Below are 15,791 nucleotides of genomic sequence, written 5' to 3' on the forward strand. Positions count from 1 at the left end.
AAAGCTGCAGCACGTGTGGTACGCTGGGCCATAGCCAGTCGATAGCCTTTTTCATTTTTCACGGAGACAACCAGTGCGCGGCTGTTCAAGTGGTCAGTGGAGCCTGGCTGTCTCTAGATGTCCTCAGATTGCCTTGCTGTAAACAGATGTTTGCAGGATTGAGCTCAGCCGGCAGAGCCCTCTTAGTGAGCAGCCTTCTTGCTGCTCAGCGAAGCCACACCCCCACTGGTAACTACGGCTTGAGTGAATATTTTTCTGGTGTTCAGGGGGAACAATCTGAAAATGTTTGCGGAGGGTGTGAAAGCAGACAGAGGAGACATCCTTGATCTGGCTTTTCATGGTAAGTTTGCTGTCCATAATGATGCCGAGGCTGCAGGTGTTGTCTGTCAGAGTTTGGAGGACCACCAGGTGTCATTCCATGGAGAGGTCTGCCCAAAGATCAGCACTTCAGTCTTGTCCGTATTGAACTAGAGGCAGTTGGCGACACTGGTCATGCAGTTGTGGTGGTTGGTCCTCGTGGTGGTGGATTCTTCTGAGAGCAGGAGGATGCCACCTGCGTAGGAGATGAGGCCTTGGGTTATGACTGTTTGATAAGGGCATCGTTTAAGTGTTGAACTGCAGATTGTGCTCTTGGGTTCCGAGGTGTAGTGGTAGGGGGATTCTCAGGGTTCTTCCTGTGAGGAATGATTCGATCCGTTTGAAGAAGTCTCCTTGGATCCCGATGTGGTGGAGTGTCTTGACCAATGTGTGGTGGGATATGGTGGCGAACGCTGCGGAGTAGTAGTAGAACTTTAATTGTGGGTTTTTCTCCTTGAAAATCACAAGTGTACGTTTTTAAAGAAAGCATGCAATATATAACTTGAAAATCCATAACCCTGTCCAATCCACCATATAAAAGATGAAAACTTATAAACACAGCAGGCATAGGGGCAATCTATAAAAAATAAAGTCACATTAAAAACAGATAAAAGAGAATAGGCACCATGATGATTATAAGTGGCCAAAAACAGGGATCCTCTTCCATTAGTAACCCCAGACAAAAAACACAAGTTGGATAAAAACTGATGGTAGGAGAGTTTAACATCTGCAGAAAAAGGTAAGCTGGCCTAATTTGAATACAATTAAAGGGTGAAAGGAGTGGGTGGATGAATTTCAAATGTAGGTAGTCCAATCTAGGGCATAACATACATCCGGGCGAATGACCTCGTCACAAAGGCAAGGTGGGAGATCTGAAACTTTGCACCAGGATCACTTGGGTAGCAAAAGCTGATGGAACATATTAAATCTAAAATAAGTCAAGAGCCTTTGATGATTAGACCTCTCCAAGGACAAGTAAGGCTCCATATCAGGCATGGTTTTAACCATAATAAAATGCTGCATAGAGTTTAAGCATCACAGCCTCCCATTCCACAGCTGCAATATCATAGAATGCCTACTTCAGCCATGGAATATCTTCACTCACAATGACTTGTGGGTTAGTAAACAATTTAGGGCGACCCAAGGTTATAAAGGTGCGCCTGACGTAAGCTATCCAGGGAATACTCAACATACTGTCCAAAGCCAGAATGTCCAGAATGCTTAGCCTGTTAAGAGACCGATCCTCCTTTAGCCAAACTGACAAACATAATACAGGGCTCAGGCCATTCACAGCCACTTCCTTGTGAATCCTCTCAGAAGAGGTGCACGCGGGTACTTTTAGAAGACCTCTCATTAAAACATTTTCTACAACCTGAAGCTGAGAGCAAGACACATAGCCCCAAATTTCACAGCTGTAACTCTCCAGCAAAATGCATCTGGCCTTAAAAACTTTGAGCATCGCCTCTACGTTAGTCTGACCCAGATGCCTTGCCAAAAGGCTCACCCCATTAATTTCAGCCTTTGACCTCAGATTCACTTGGCAACCACGGAGGTTAAAGAGGATCCCTAGGTACGAAATATGCTCCACCTTGGAAATAGTGACCAGTGACCTCATAACATTTGGATCTGGTGTCCCTCTGGCCCTCCACCATAATATGAGACTTAAGGTCATTCTTGGTGAGAACAAGCTCACCCATGTAAGTGAGAAAAAGATCTACTAAGAGCTGTAGGTCCCTAGCCGTGTAGGACTGTCATCTGCATGTGAAAGGACAACCAGACTATGCCTGCCTACTATATAGAAATCCACATCTGGGTACTGCCAGGCTGCATTGAGCTGCTGTTTCCCCACCTTGTCAAGGAACGTTTTGATGTCATTGTTGGCAGCGATCAAGGTGATGTTGGTGCTATGGTTGGCTTTGAACCTGAATTGGGAGGTGCCCAGCAGGTTTTCCTCTCCAGGTAATTGGTGAGTTGATGATTGATGGCCTTCTTGAGGACTTTGGCGGGGAAGGGGAGATGGGGGTGGTCGTTTTTGAGTTTGGTGGGGTCTGTGGAGGATTTCTTGAGTGGTCTGACCTCTGTGTTTCCATCTGTCAGGAAGGAGGCCATGGTATTGAATGTGAGGATGGCGGTGAGTTTGATGCTGATTTTCTTGCTCCAGAGGTTAAAGTGGTGGGGGCAGGGATCCGGGGGGGGGCTCCAGCGTGAATGGGATTCATTGAGGCTGTGATGTTCTGTGTGGTGAGCTTCTCATGTGGTGAGCCAGTGGTTGTGGGTGCGGTCTGTGTGAAGAGTTTGTAGAGTCGGTGGGTTGGGGTTGGAAGTTCCTGCAGATGGTGGATATCTTGTTGTGGAAATGGTCTGCCAGGGTTGTGCAGAGTTCCTGGGAAAGGGAGATTGTGTTCTCAGTGGCAGATGTGCATGCAAACTCCGATGCTGAAGAAGTCCTTGCTGTGGTTGGATCTTGATTCGATGCTGTCTGCCAGGGCACAACTTTTTTGTTTTTTACGTGTTGGTGTTATTCGTTGTCTGTTTTGAATGTGGCTCGATCTGTGGGATCTCTGTTGGTGGGCAATCTTCTTTCTAGACTGTTGCGCTTCATTGTCCTGAGTTATGATGTATGCCAACTGGCTTGTTTGGATCTGATGGTCTTGGCTGGCTGGCTTGATGAAGATGACTGTCTGGGCAGTTAGTTTTCCAGGTGGAGAAACTTTAGACGGCCTGTTCTAGGTTGCTTGTTTTGCAGAGTTTGGCTGTGTGGTGTTGAGGTGACCAGTCATTTGGGTCTTGGTTACTTTGTTACAGTTGCCATAGGAGAAGCTGGGGGTGTTGCATGGTGGCCTTGCGATGGTAAAGTGGATGATGGCCTGGTCTTTCCTGGTGAGTCTGGTGATATGACTGTACCTGACATGGTCGCTGGCTGTGTAGGTCCTGTTGAGAGTGTATACTGCGCTGTGTGTGGAGTTGGTGACTTGGGTTCTGTTGAACATTTGTGCAAATTTTTTTCCATCTTTCGATACAAATCTAGAAGAATTGGCAGCAGAATACCTACCTGTGCAAATCAAGAGTTAGTAGGTGCGCCATCACATGACTGTGCTGCTGACTCATTATTTGAACATCTCAAGCCTAATACTCGCACAATGTATACCAGCCTTGTGCATGCAGAGTATGTGCACATTTTTAAAGTAATTGTGATGGAGACTCCCAATTTGTACTGATTACACACTGGTCTTGCATGATATGAAATAATCACAGGTATCACTTGGAGACCCATATTAGGATATACAAAGATATGTAATGATGTTGTGCTTGATTAATGAGCTCTGTTGCTTTGAGCATGGTGAATGGAAGTTTCACAATTGAATGCACATGAACAAGATACTAACGGGATCCTTGTGAGGTCCTAACAACTAGCGCGGTGAGGCATTGGTGTGATGACTGAAACATGTTGGCCCAAGGATGCAGAGGATACTATTTCCTTTGTGCATCCCCACCTGTTTTTAACTCAATGATGCTCTTTAAAAAATAAATAATCCCTCTGAGAACTCTAGACTAATTAAATCTAGGATTCCACCCAATAACCAAAGAGCTCCCTTGGCTACCAAGGTTGAGCCTGTCTAGATACACTAAGTATCTGGATGTGGACTATTTGAAGAAACATGGCACCTGGAATCCAAGTGGGTGATTTCTTTCAACACTATAGGGGATACCCTTTGGCACGTACAGAGAGCGAGGCTAAGCACAGTATGGGTTCCCCCTTGTTTTTGCATGATAAATTTAAAAGAAAGTTAGGCATCTGGTTACCTATTGGAGATCTGCAGAGTGATGGGTACACAAGTTTGCGTTGGTAAGAGTTGGGAGATGTTATACTAGTAGTGTGTGAGAGCTGGTCCATGCCTCTCATGAACGCTTCTGATGGTGGTGCTTTTTGTTTGCACACACTACTTTAACCCTGTCTTTTTATCCTTAGATCACCCTTGCAGATTTCTTAATGTACGATGTGCTTGATCAGAATCGGATGTTGGATCCCACATGTCTAGATTCCTTCTCCAACCTAAAGTCATTTTTGCAGCAATTTGAGGTAACTCTTGAAGGAGTATTTGGGTGCAGTAACTCTACTTTACTGATTTGTGCTCTTAAGTGTCTTGGTTGTTTCCAAGTTAGCCTGCCTTTGCACTGTCTGGTTGCCCTTCTGGCCTCCGGTCATGTTAATGCACTTCCTAAGTAATTTAACACCAATAATGGTTTCACGGCTCTGAAATGAAGTGATGGAGCATGATCATTTTGGGGAACACCAAAACAATCATTCTGTAGTCGTTGCAAAATATTTTTTAAAGACTGGGGTAGGCCCGGGTAGTCTTTTGGAGTAGTCTAGCACGGATGTAGTTACTTGGGCAGAAATAATACTTCACCTTGAAAGGATCTTTGAAATTTATGAACACCGAATATCTGCCCCATAGTGAGTCTAGGAATAAATTTTTTTAAGCGAGGGCATGTCTGTGTGTATAATTTCAGTTCAAATCTAAGAACTCTGGGAAGTTCCAGGGTTTATATAGTGCATCTACAACACCAACCACACTCTAAATCTGCTTACCCTAAATGTTGGTTTTTGTAACAAACGTTTTAAGCATAGGATTGCCACTGTTGTGTACGCCGAGCTAGAGAAGTGACAAGCCCCTTTTCCATTTCTGCTGCAAAGTGTTTACGCATAGTATTAGAGTGCTTTGCGCACTAAGCTGACACATGACAAAGACATTTCACCATTCCAGGCAGAGTATTACACTTTTGGATTGGTAAAATACCATCCAAGTCAACCTGAAAAAACAAAAGCTGTTCCTGATGTTTTGCTCCCATTAAATCATGTTGTAGATTGCTTTTTCCAGACATAAAGGGGCAACCAGTGTATATTAAAACAAAACACTCACAAACGTACACACTCAATCCACCGAGGATTTAAAAATTTGAAAAGAAATATCTTTTCTGCATGATCAACCACAAAGTTTTGGACTGATGCTGCTGGTTTTTCGACTGAGTGCACCGAGGCCTGCTAACAAGACCTTGGCGTCAGTACTTTTGACACTTAAAAGGACATGTTTGATTAGCTGCATCCATTTGGCATAAGTTAATTTTAATTATAGACCCCTCGTACATGGTCGTAGGGGTTCCCAAGGCCTATAAATTAAAATGTCACAGCAGAGCTGTAGCTCATATTGTGCCACCCTGGATGCGACAACTAGAAAATCTACCTCTCAGCCTGTCACTATAGACAACTGCTAAACTCATCTTTGACATCTAAACTAAAGGCAAAGCCCTAACCTCCCTTGTTGAAACATGTAAGTCACCTCTATAGCATGCCTATCGAGTCTTATAACTGGGTGCTGTATATGAAAAAAAGTAGGATATGAGTTTTTGTATTTCCGAACAGTAAAAACCCCAAATTATAATTTTATTGTGGACACGCTAGTAGCCTCATTAAAACGTACAGAGTTACACACTGACCATTCTCAGTTGTGCCAACGTCTGAATGGGACTACTAAAGTTGGGCATTCATTTGAGACCTTGAAATATGAAGCCGAATATAAAAGAACTATCGAGTAAAAGCAACTTTTAGAAAGTTGTCACTCCAATTAAATTTTCGTGTGGACACACACCAATAACTGCCACAAGATAGCCTTCTGCTCTCCTGGGGAGAAGTGTGAACAACTACTAGGAGTAAGAACAATAGATGCCTGCCTTTGGAAGAGTTGTCATTTCTTCTTGGCTGTAAACTACACAGGGTATTAGCCCAAAAGGCGCCCTTCAAAGGAGAAGCCGCCTTTGAAGGGCAAATGATGAAAACATACGGGGGCTGCTCTTTTGCTGCAGTAGATGGGTTGACATCGGGTGCCAGAAAGGGGAGACCCGTTGCCAAACTGTTTTTCCATGGGCATGTAACCCCCCCTTGTAGCCACACCTCTAGGATAGGCTTCTAAGCTTTTTTTTTTATACACCGAGAGAGGGGTTTTGCCATCTTGTGAGTGGGCAGAATAGTGCACTCTTGGATAATCAGATGCCACACTTCTCAAGAAATTGTCCTCCGGTAGGAAAGATCCTACTACCCATTGACTAGTAACTGCTGCATGCCAAGGGCATTTTGGGGCATACATTTGGCATCCATGGCACTTAGACCTCAGAACCCATCTGAACTGGAGAAGGGACCAAGGAAGGACTGCCTTGCTGTTCCCTGGCTAGAGAGACTGCACCAAGCCTGGACTGCACCTGCTGGTTTTTGGGCTAGCTGGCAAGGAGAGGACTCCACCTGTGGTGCCTGGCTCATGGAAAAGTCACTCTAGAGTTCCAGACATAAAAAAGTGAACTCCAAGAGTCAGTTGGCAGACTTCCTATTACCGCACCAGGCCCACAAAAGCTGAAGTAGCCCTTCCTGGCTAGTCAGTAGCCAAAATCGCTTGACCACTGATGTGCAATCTGGACAACCAAGTCCCAATGCTCGTAATTTGCACCGGAGTCTGCTGGAACTGGGAATGTCACTGGAGTGCAGTTCCATCTACTAAAATGGACTCTAACCGTCACCAAACGGACCTGCGGTCTTTGCTATGACCAGAGACCAGTAGTCCAGTGGCAACTAGACTTTTGCTGGACCAAAGAGGGACATTGACCCCTGTGGCCAAGTTGCCGCATCAGCACTGAGGAATAGCTCCGGGTAGACCCCCGTTGACTGCACAGCATCCTTAGCATCTTAAAGCATGTTAAGCCTCCTGTATCCCTTTCATCAGACCACTCCATTGAAGTCTATGGTGGTTTGCCAATAGCATCTGGAACTGGACTTGTGACTACTTTGGTACCAAGATAACTCCTTCTTGGCCCCTATGACCGTCCCCCTACCGGATTGGGTTGCTCAACGTAGCCAAACAGAACTCTTTAAGTTGTACAAAGTTTCCAAACTTTGTGGTTAGCAATGCTTGGTTGCACTTTTGAGTAGAAAGCGGAGATTTAGGTTTGGCTTAAAAATCTGTCTCTGGAACACTCCAGTGAAATTTGTTAGTTTTTATGTCTAAATATCTAAAAATTCATACAAATATTTTATAAATTGGTGTTGGATTTCCTTCGTGTTGCTTGACTTTCATATTCTGTTTTGTTACTTCTAAATGCTTTACTCCTGTTCCTTTGTCCAAGCCTGACTTCTGGAACCCACAGCTACTGAGGTGAGCAAAGGTTTAACAAACCAGCCTGATAGTTGGTTTTGTCCGTGTATTCCACGATGAGATTGCACAACCACACCAAGTAATAGCCCACAATTCCTCACAAAATCCAATCAAAACAATGGCACATCATTGGCATAGCAAGCTTTTTCTAACGTTGACCATTGGGAATTTGCAAGTCTGCCGTACTTTGGTTGGCTGATTTCATAGAAGATTTTCTGTTGCGGCCACCATTACTCAAGACTGTTCAATGAGCATTATTGCATGAAATGCAGCGATATAAAAACCTGTATTTCATAGGGAACTGTGACTTATTGTGGATAGTTAACGTTCCCTGTGAAATGGAGACTTAACCAGAATGACAACCTCCAAACCAATGGGCAGAGCTTTACCATTGTTAGTGCCACTAAGAATTTGTGGTAAGGGTATTCAGATTATGTAGCAAGATTATGCAAATCATGCTACAAAAAACAAAAAATATATATTTGGCACGTTCTCTGCCAGTGTTACTTTCATCCTTTAAAGCTAGAAAAAATTGTTTTGTACAATATGGAAATTATTAAAATTATGTTACAAATCTCTTTAATACATAATTGCCTGGTAGTGGCTGCAGCTGCACACTGCAAATGTATTGGTCCTCCTCATTGTGCATTGTTTTGCAGGTATTCTTTAAAGGTACATTTAGAAAACTGATCACTGATCTGAATTAAAGTGTTTGCCTTGTTTAGATGGAAAACTGCTTTTTCAAGCTAACGCCACCACCCACCCCCGAAACAAGCAAGAAACATTAAAAAAACTACATAATTGATAACATGTAATGTGGTCCCTTCATCTTGGTCTTTTGGTGACATTTAGAAACTACTCTGCCTTAGTCCTCTAGGCTCATGATTACACCGGAAGCATCTATGGCAATATTGTTCAACATTAGAGTTAGCCATTGTGTAGTCTCTCTTTCTTATATATTTGTATCGAATACCATTTTAAAATACAAAAATTCACTAGTTTTAGTTAATGAAAGCAATCCTAGCTGCCATGCATTGGTCAGTAATTATTTCATTTCAGATGCCATTCGTGATATATCATAGAACATGTCATGAGTGATATAATATGTAAGGTCATAAGCCATGCATGGCAAGTGCACAATTTATAGCCACTTTAACTACAACTGTTGAGATTCAGTGTTTTTGGTTTTTTTCCTTTTGTTTAAATGGGTATTTGAACTGACGTTTTCACCTAGCTATAAAGTCACTTTAAGCTTTTTCCCCCAGTGAATTTCTAGTTTAAAAAAATGTAAATTAAGGTATTAACTGGTCTATTTTTAGCATTGGTTTAACCATATTTTTTTTTTCTGTGAATTTCCACTTTAAAAAAACCATATTTCATTATAATACCTAGCTATTCCAACTCCCTGCTGTAATTGGCCTTTCGTCATGAGGAGTGGGGGGGGAGGGGTGAGGTCCAGGCTGGGTGTGACCAATTCCCACCACATGGTCTCTAGCCACGCTGGTCGTGGGGCTGGAAGCCGGTCCTTGCCAGACTCTATGCCCAACACGGTACAGCTGGCAATGCTTCATTGCTGGCCAGCCCACTGCGTTGCATCAGACCCCACGGACACCCACCCAACTTATTTTTGGTCCCACTGTACTAATGCAATATTCTTGTGCTATTGAGAATACCTTTGGTTTTACACTTTTACCCCTGGGAAGGTTCCTCTTGGGACCCTCCCAGAAGGGCCAACGAGTTTGGTATCCCTACCTGCCCCTTTATTTTTAGTTCAGGACACGAGGACCCAGTCCTCAAGTCCTTAAATGGCACTTGCAGCATTCTCTTAATTTTGTGACAAGCCTATCAATTTGTGCGTTTTGAGCTCATATTTCTCTGCTGTACCTGGACGTTACTTCGGCGTAAAATATCTATACATTTTTAACCTTAAATTCTCAAACAATTGAACAGATTACACCAAATCACAAAAAGCTCACTTTCTGGCTCAAGATAAATAATATACATATAATGTATTGTACATTTTGTTTGGACAAAGGAAGAGGTGGTGGTTGATGGAGAAGAGTATGTAGGGCGAGCAGTCTTTTATTTTGTTAAGCTTTATTCTACTGGAGGCTATCTTTTTCATCCAAGATCACTTTTCTCATTTTCCTAACAGGCCTTGGAGAAGATTGATGCGTACATGAAATCAAGCCGCTTTATGAAAACGCCAATCAATAACAGAATGGCCAAATGGGGCAATGAGAAGTAGACCAGCTTCACCAGATGGCAGAAGAGGAGACTGGGACCCTCTCATAACAGAAAAAGTAGTCCGTTTTAGAAACCAATAAATCTTACAGCAAAATGGTGCATGGTTCACTACCTGTGTCGTGTCCCTCACTGGGAACTTTGTCTGTTGTTTTGGGGGGATGGAGGGGGACAAATGCATGCCAATAAGCTGTGTTTCTAAGGACATTGTATCCCAGGGCTTAACTCCATGCACACTGCCACCTGCTGGCTAAACCGTCTCACTGAACAAGGGGTATCTGTTTCCAGTGAAGAACTGGGTTTTACTGAAGAACCGGGTTTTCTTAGAACCCAGCGGTGCCAGGGACACACCCGAAGTCTTCGGATTCTCCTGTCTTAGAATACAGAGACACGGAATACTTCTGGTTGGCGTCAGAGATCAAATTTATTAGCTGCAGCTAGTAACAGTAAACCAAGCAATACAACACGGTGTACGACTCAGGAAACTGCTCAATTTTCGTAGAGCAAGACATCACCTTATATTCACAATTTCAATTCATTACAAATGCACACCTACTGCGGCAAATTCTGACACATGAAATACATTTTACATACATTATTACATACCAAAAAGCTCACTTTACATCGTACCAACCCACAAGTTAATTATTAGGAATGTCCCAAATTCAAGTTCCACAAATCGGACAAACCCATAATTGAAAGCACTACCCATGTAATTAAAAGTTGTAAGGAAAGAAACAATTCAGATGTTGAGTAGGATAAGATATATGGAAGAACACTAAAAGTTAACTATATCCTGAACATTGATTAGAATTTCGGACAACGATCAGTTAAAGAAATTGGCTTTGTGGAAGGGTCAGTTTCAGGTGACGGGGTCAGCATCTTACAGTTCACTCGCAAGTCGAAAAGGGCAAGTTAATATGTACATGGACAACGAAGCCCATGCAACTTTGTTTGTTCGTTTACTTCCACGGCCTAAGTGAGGGCAACACAAAATGGCGTCTCGAGCAACGCAAACAAAATGGAGTCCGGTCCCAAAAACCACGGGACCTCAGACCCTCCTTTTGCCATTACGTAGGCAATGACCTAAACTCACATCAATCTGAATCCAGGTCTATATCTATTCTCATCAGGTCATCAAGGTGTTGCTGTAACATCATCTTATTATCCTTCACTTCTCTCGGGGCAGGTCTTCTCACACAGGTCGTAGCACAAAGGCCACAAATGACGGGACCACACTGGATGCATAAGCAACACGAGATAAGGATTGCTTAAGCCATACCAAGAAACATCAGGATCTTCCATCCCCCATTTGGACAGCAATTCCCCAAACCATCCCATCAACGACCAGTTCCCTTCGTCTACATGTATAGACTCAGCGGACTTATGCAACTTCAAGATGGCTTGGTACAATGTCGGAGCATTATCTGGTATGAAAACGCAGCAACTAGACCCAATCAATTTACATACTCCACCTCTATCTGCAAGTATAATATCTAAAACAAAGCGGTTCTGTAATGTCATAAGGCGATCCGCTTGAAGCTCAGCTGTAATATTGCTTAGAGCACCTGCAGTCTCATTGATAGTGGCCTTGATAAGCGTGGCTCAAATCCACCCGAGTGACTTACCGTACTCACCTATAGTTACCCAATAATAAGTCAGCCGGACAGTGGAGAAGAATGAATAAGGCAATTTTATTAGGCCACAAACTCCCATATGAGAGGGCCCTGTCCGACCTCACCCATAAGAGTGCGCCGAGAGGACTGACCCATCCCAACATTATATCAGGATACAGTAGAGTAAAACATGCCCAGTGTGGAAAAATACTGGACCCCTGGAAGAGCGAACAATGGCCTCATACAAGAGGCACCTGCGATGGTAACATTCTTATCTCGGCCCAAGGCCACGGAGCCAGGCCTCAGCGTCTCCAGCACATGAGAACACCACTGATAATGAATTTGTTATAGTTTCGGCCACAGTTAGCTGAGAAGGGAAAACTACTGCGTTAGCATTTCTTTTCTCTATTCCTACGGGAGGGGTGAGTGAGTGCGACTCGCACACCGAGAGAAACGCTTCCAAAATGGTGGCACACAAGCTAAAGGAACATAACAGTGTAACACGCACAAATGAATATTAGGTGCAGAATATGAGCAAGAATGCATAAATGAATATACCATTGGTTAGACACATCCTGCTAACTCATAAATGTAAATGCAATGGGCGGGGCATCAGGAAATGAAACCTATCAGACCCTTCTTTTAGCAGGATTGTGGCTAACATATGCGCTGCCTTTATTAACCAAAAGAAGGGTCTTCACAGCAAATACTAGGGGCAGGGAATCAATTACTCAAAAATTATCATCATCAATGAGCATTAACCAACGAATATCATGAAGTTCCACATCATTAGAAACGGGATATTGTCGTGTTGGGCGTTTAGGAACTCGTATATTGCTGGCACACATGGAACAACAAGGGGGAAGGCAATAAACACAGAGGCAGCAAGACAGTAGTACACCAACGATCCCTACAATCCCCATCAAAATCTTCCAACCCCAGGAGGAGAAGACACTCCACAACCATGTCTTTAAGGACCAAGTGCCCTTATCCTGATGAAGATCGGCTGCCAACCGATGAAGCTTTTGCATCGGTGCCGAGTCTTGAATGTAAACACAACAAGAGGTCCCGATGACGTGGCAAGCTCCACCCCTATCTGCAAGGATGACGTCAACCACCATCCTGTTCTGTATCGTAAATAATCTCATAGCCTGCATCTCAACAGACATATTGGCAGCAATATCAGCCTCCGTATTCACTACCTTCTCCATTACCCTCGAGAGACGCCTAATAGCTCTACTGTTAAAGATGGGACCCCAAAATGACAATAAACCCTTGGAAAAATCTGTGAATTGCTGCCCAGAGGTGTCAGTCTGATCAACGTCCTCAACCTGGAGTGCCCTCCTTTTACGCTGACCAGGCATGATGGCAAACCTCCGATGTGTTTTATGATAATCCGAAAGCGCCACATAGACAGAGGGAAGTAAGTAGGCTAGGTAAAAGACCCCACCCCAACCCTCAGGCAACCACAGGTATCCAGTACTCCCGCAGACAAAATAGATATTCGGGGGAGTAACTAATGAAGGACTAAGGGGCATGCGAATTGAAGCAGTCACATTGCAGGAGCTGTCCCCCACCTTAATGGGACCTCTCCCCAAAATACAGAAATAAGGTGAAGGCCCAACAACACGCCAAGGGTACCAGAGAACGACCACTACTGTTTGTCGCAGGGGGATGTCTATAGGCCAAGGAGGAATTCAGCTGCAGAAAACTTTCCCTCACTTTATCAGTGTCGTTGGGTGTCACAAATCGTTCTACCTTCTTCGAGCACGTCTCTAAGAATGTCTGATCAAAACATCCTTCAGTGAACAACCGTCCAAGGGAGGAAGTGGGCATAGGGCGTACTCGCATTGTCAACGTTGACCCAGTACCAGGAAATCGGGGAGTCAGAGAATCAGGCTGCTGAAAGAATTTCACCATGCCAATCAAAGTATACCAGCCCACACAACTGTTCACAGGTGTCAAGGGAAGTGCCAGCAGACTATCCTTCTTGTATGCAGCAGAAGGAAGCAACCCACAGACCCAACAATCTGTCACATTATACACAGCATGAGCATGATGCAGAGTTTTAATGAAAACATTATCACGATAGCCCTTTCTCATGCATTGTTCACCATAATCAACAGTAATCATATTATGCTCCGGCAACGTTGGAGTGCGGGTGAACTTATGAACAGGGTAAGCTTCATCTAGAAAAAACAGTATCCCCAGAATTATTAGGAATATAATGATGAAGATCACAATGACCCCTATTTTTCCCTTTCGGGGCAGAGCACGCCATGGTGAATCTGGTTCTGGTCTACGGGGAGCTGCAAAAGGCTGCTCCTCCTCTGGAATAGGACGGCCAAAAGGATACATATCACCTAGCTAAATGTCCAAAACTAGTCTAAAACAGTACTACAAAAATGGTCCCAGACACTCCAAAACCGGCCAGAGGGGTTCTTCACCCTTGAAAGGGATCTTCTCCCTGTGTCCGTGAAAGCCTCACAGGTAGACTTTTATTGTTCAATCCCTAATCCCTCGACGGAGTTCCACAACTGTTGCAACTCAGGAGCACTAAACCTGGGTCCAGACGCGATCCTAGTGTTCCATGCAACAATGTCTCGAAGTGCACCAGGGCTCTTACCAGCAGTCCATCCCTACCATTGAGCTAACCTGTTCAGCAGCGTCCACACCTGGTCCCTAACTCAGCCCTTCTTCCAGTGCTCACTTTTCCTTCCTCTCTTTTCTGGGCCGCAGATTATAGCGAGTGCTCCCTCGCACTTCAGGATCTGTGAACAGAATGGGGGGGTCAACAGCAGAGGACGTAATTTCCGGTGTTTGCTCGCCACGATCAGGGGAGGCCTCACTACTCGCACTCAGAGCTGGCCTCCTTTGACTCTCATTTTGCGCGTCACCCTTCAGTAAGGCATCCGAAAAGGGGACGTAACGGGGAACTGTCTCCGTCTCGTGGTCAGCAACGCCGCCTCTCACCCATTCATCATAAGGTAGTGGAACTTTCTTTACATGCGAAGCATGGGTCCACGCCTTCTGGCCCTCAACTCGAAGTGCGGTGCGCGTGGTGAGGAGCACTTGCCTTGGCTCCGACCACCTGGGCTCCAAGCAGGACTTCCGTTGGTATCGTCGTATTACTACCCAGTCACCGGGTTTGATGCTGTGTCCAGGCCCCTCCGGCTGCGGCTTCAGGGTGTCTGCTACCTGCTGATGAATAGAACGGAGATCTTTAGTCAAGGCATACAGGTAATCTATCAACCAAGGATATTCAATTTCCGAAAAACATTTAGGTCTAGGGACGCCCCAGACATTGGCGGGCCTGCCAAATATGACTTCGTGGGGGGAAACACCTGTCTTGGAGTTAACTGTAACTCTGGTGGAAAGCAGAGGAAGTGCGTCTGGCCAGCGCAGCCCTGTACTCCCCTGTATCTTGGCCATTTTGAGCTTTAAGGTACCATTGAATCGTTCAACCAACCCCGCTGCCTGGGGATGTTGGGCTGCGTGAAATTTTTGAGATATTTGTAACCCTTTACAGATCTGCTTCATCAGTTCAGCATTAAAGGATATGCCATTATCACTCCAGATCACCCGGGGCAAGCCATATCTCAAAGTATTCTTTAATCAGCATTTTTTCGGTCGAGATGGCTGTACAATCTTTTGTTGGAAAGGCCTCCATCCACCTACTAAATGAGCATACCACCACTAGAACATATTTCAAGTTGTTTACCCTCTCCATCTCAATATAATCCATTTGTATAACTTCAAAGGGGAAAGGAGGGGCAACATTTCCCACTGGGACAGGTGTTCCTTTGCCAGGATTATGTCTTAAACCATGCATTGCTGCACTAAATGTGTTGCCACTTTGGAAATGTTCTTATTGCTCCATACTGGGTCTAACAATTTGCAGATCCCCTTTGCACTAATGTGTGCTGGCCCGTGGGCCATTGTCACCACTGGGAGGACATACGCATCTGGGAGTAGCCATCGTCTTTTGTCTGACACATCCGTCCAACATTCATCCGAGTCCAACCTCCCCCCACCATCCTTCCATGTCCTCAACTCGTCGTCCGTTGCTTTTTCCTGTATATTCTGCACACTCTGTACAGTGTTCGCAAACATATTAACATCCGGTACCCACCTAGCTGGTCCTGCCACAAACATTTGTGGGAGTTTTGTCCGGCCCGTTTCTTTAGCTGTTTGGTCTGCAAATTCATTTCCCCATCCTACGTCACTACCACCGCTTTGTGTGCACTACACTTGATCACAGCCAGTCTTTTTGGAAGTGTCAACGATGTCCATAGTCGTAATATCAATGGGCCATTCTGAATCTTCTGTCCGTGTGATGTCAAAAATCCCCGTTCTGCCCACAGTCATCCAT

At 44.6% G+C, this 15,791-nt stretch overlaps 1 protein-coding gene across 1 annotated transcript in view; it reads left to right on the plus strand.

Annotated features, from left to right (window-relative positions):
- LOC144755640 (glutathione S-transferase Mu 2-like) overlaps window positions 1-9,914 on the plus strand; it is an 86,684-nt gene extending 76,770 nt beyond the window's left edge. The window contains exons 7-8 of the mRNA XM_078644783.1: window positions 4,328-4,438; window positions 9,715-9,914. Coding sequence (XP_078500909.1) covers window positions 4,328-4,438; window positions 9,715-9,807 — 204 coding nt within the window. The 3' untranslated portion in view covers window positions 9,808-9,914. The remainder of the gene's footprint in view (window positions 1-4,327; window positions 4,439-9,714) is intronic.
- The last annotated feature ends 5,877 nt before the right edge of the window (window positions 9,915-15,791 follow it).

This window comes from Lissotriton helveticus, chromosome 5_1 (genome assembly GCF_964261635.1).
Source record: "Lissotriton helveticus chromosome 5_1, aLisHel1.1, whole genome shotgun sequence".
Taxonomy (NCBI): Eukaryota; Metazoa; Chordata; class Amphibia; order Caudata; family Salamandridae; genus Lissotriton; species Lissotriton helveticus.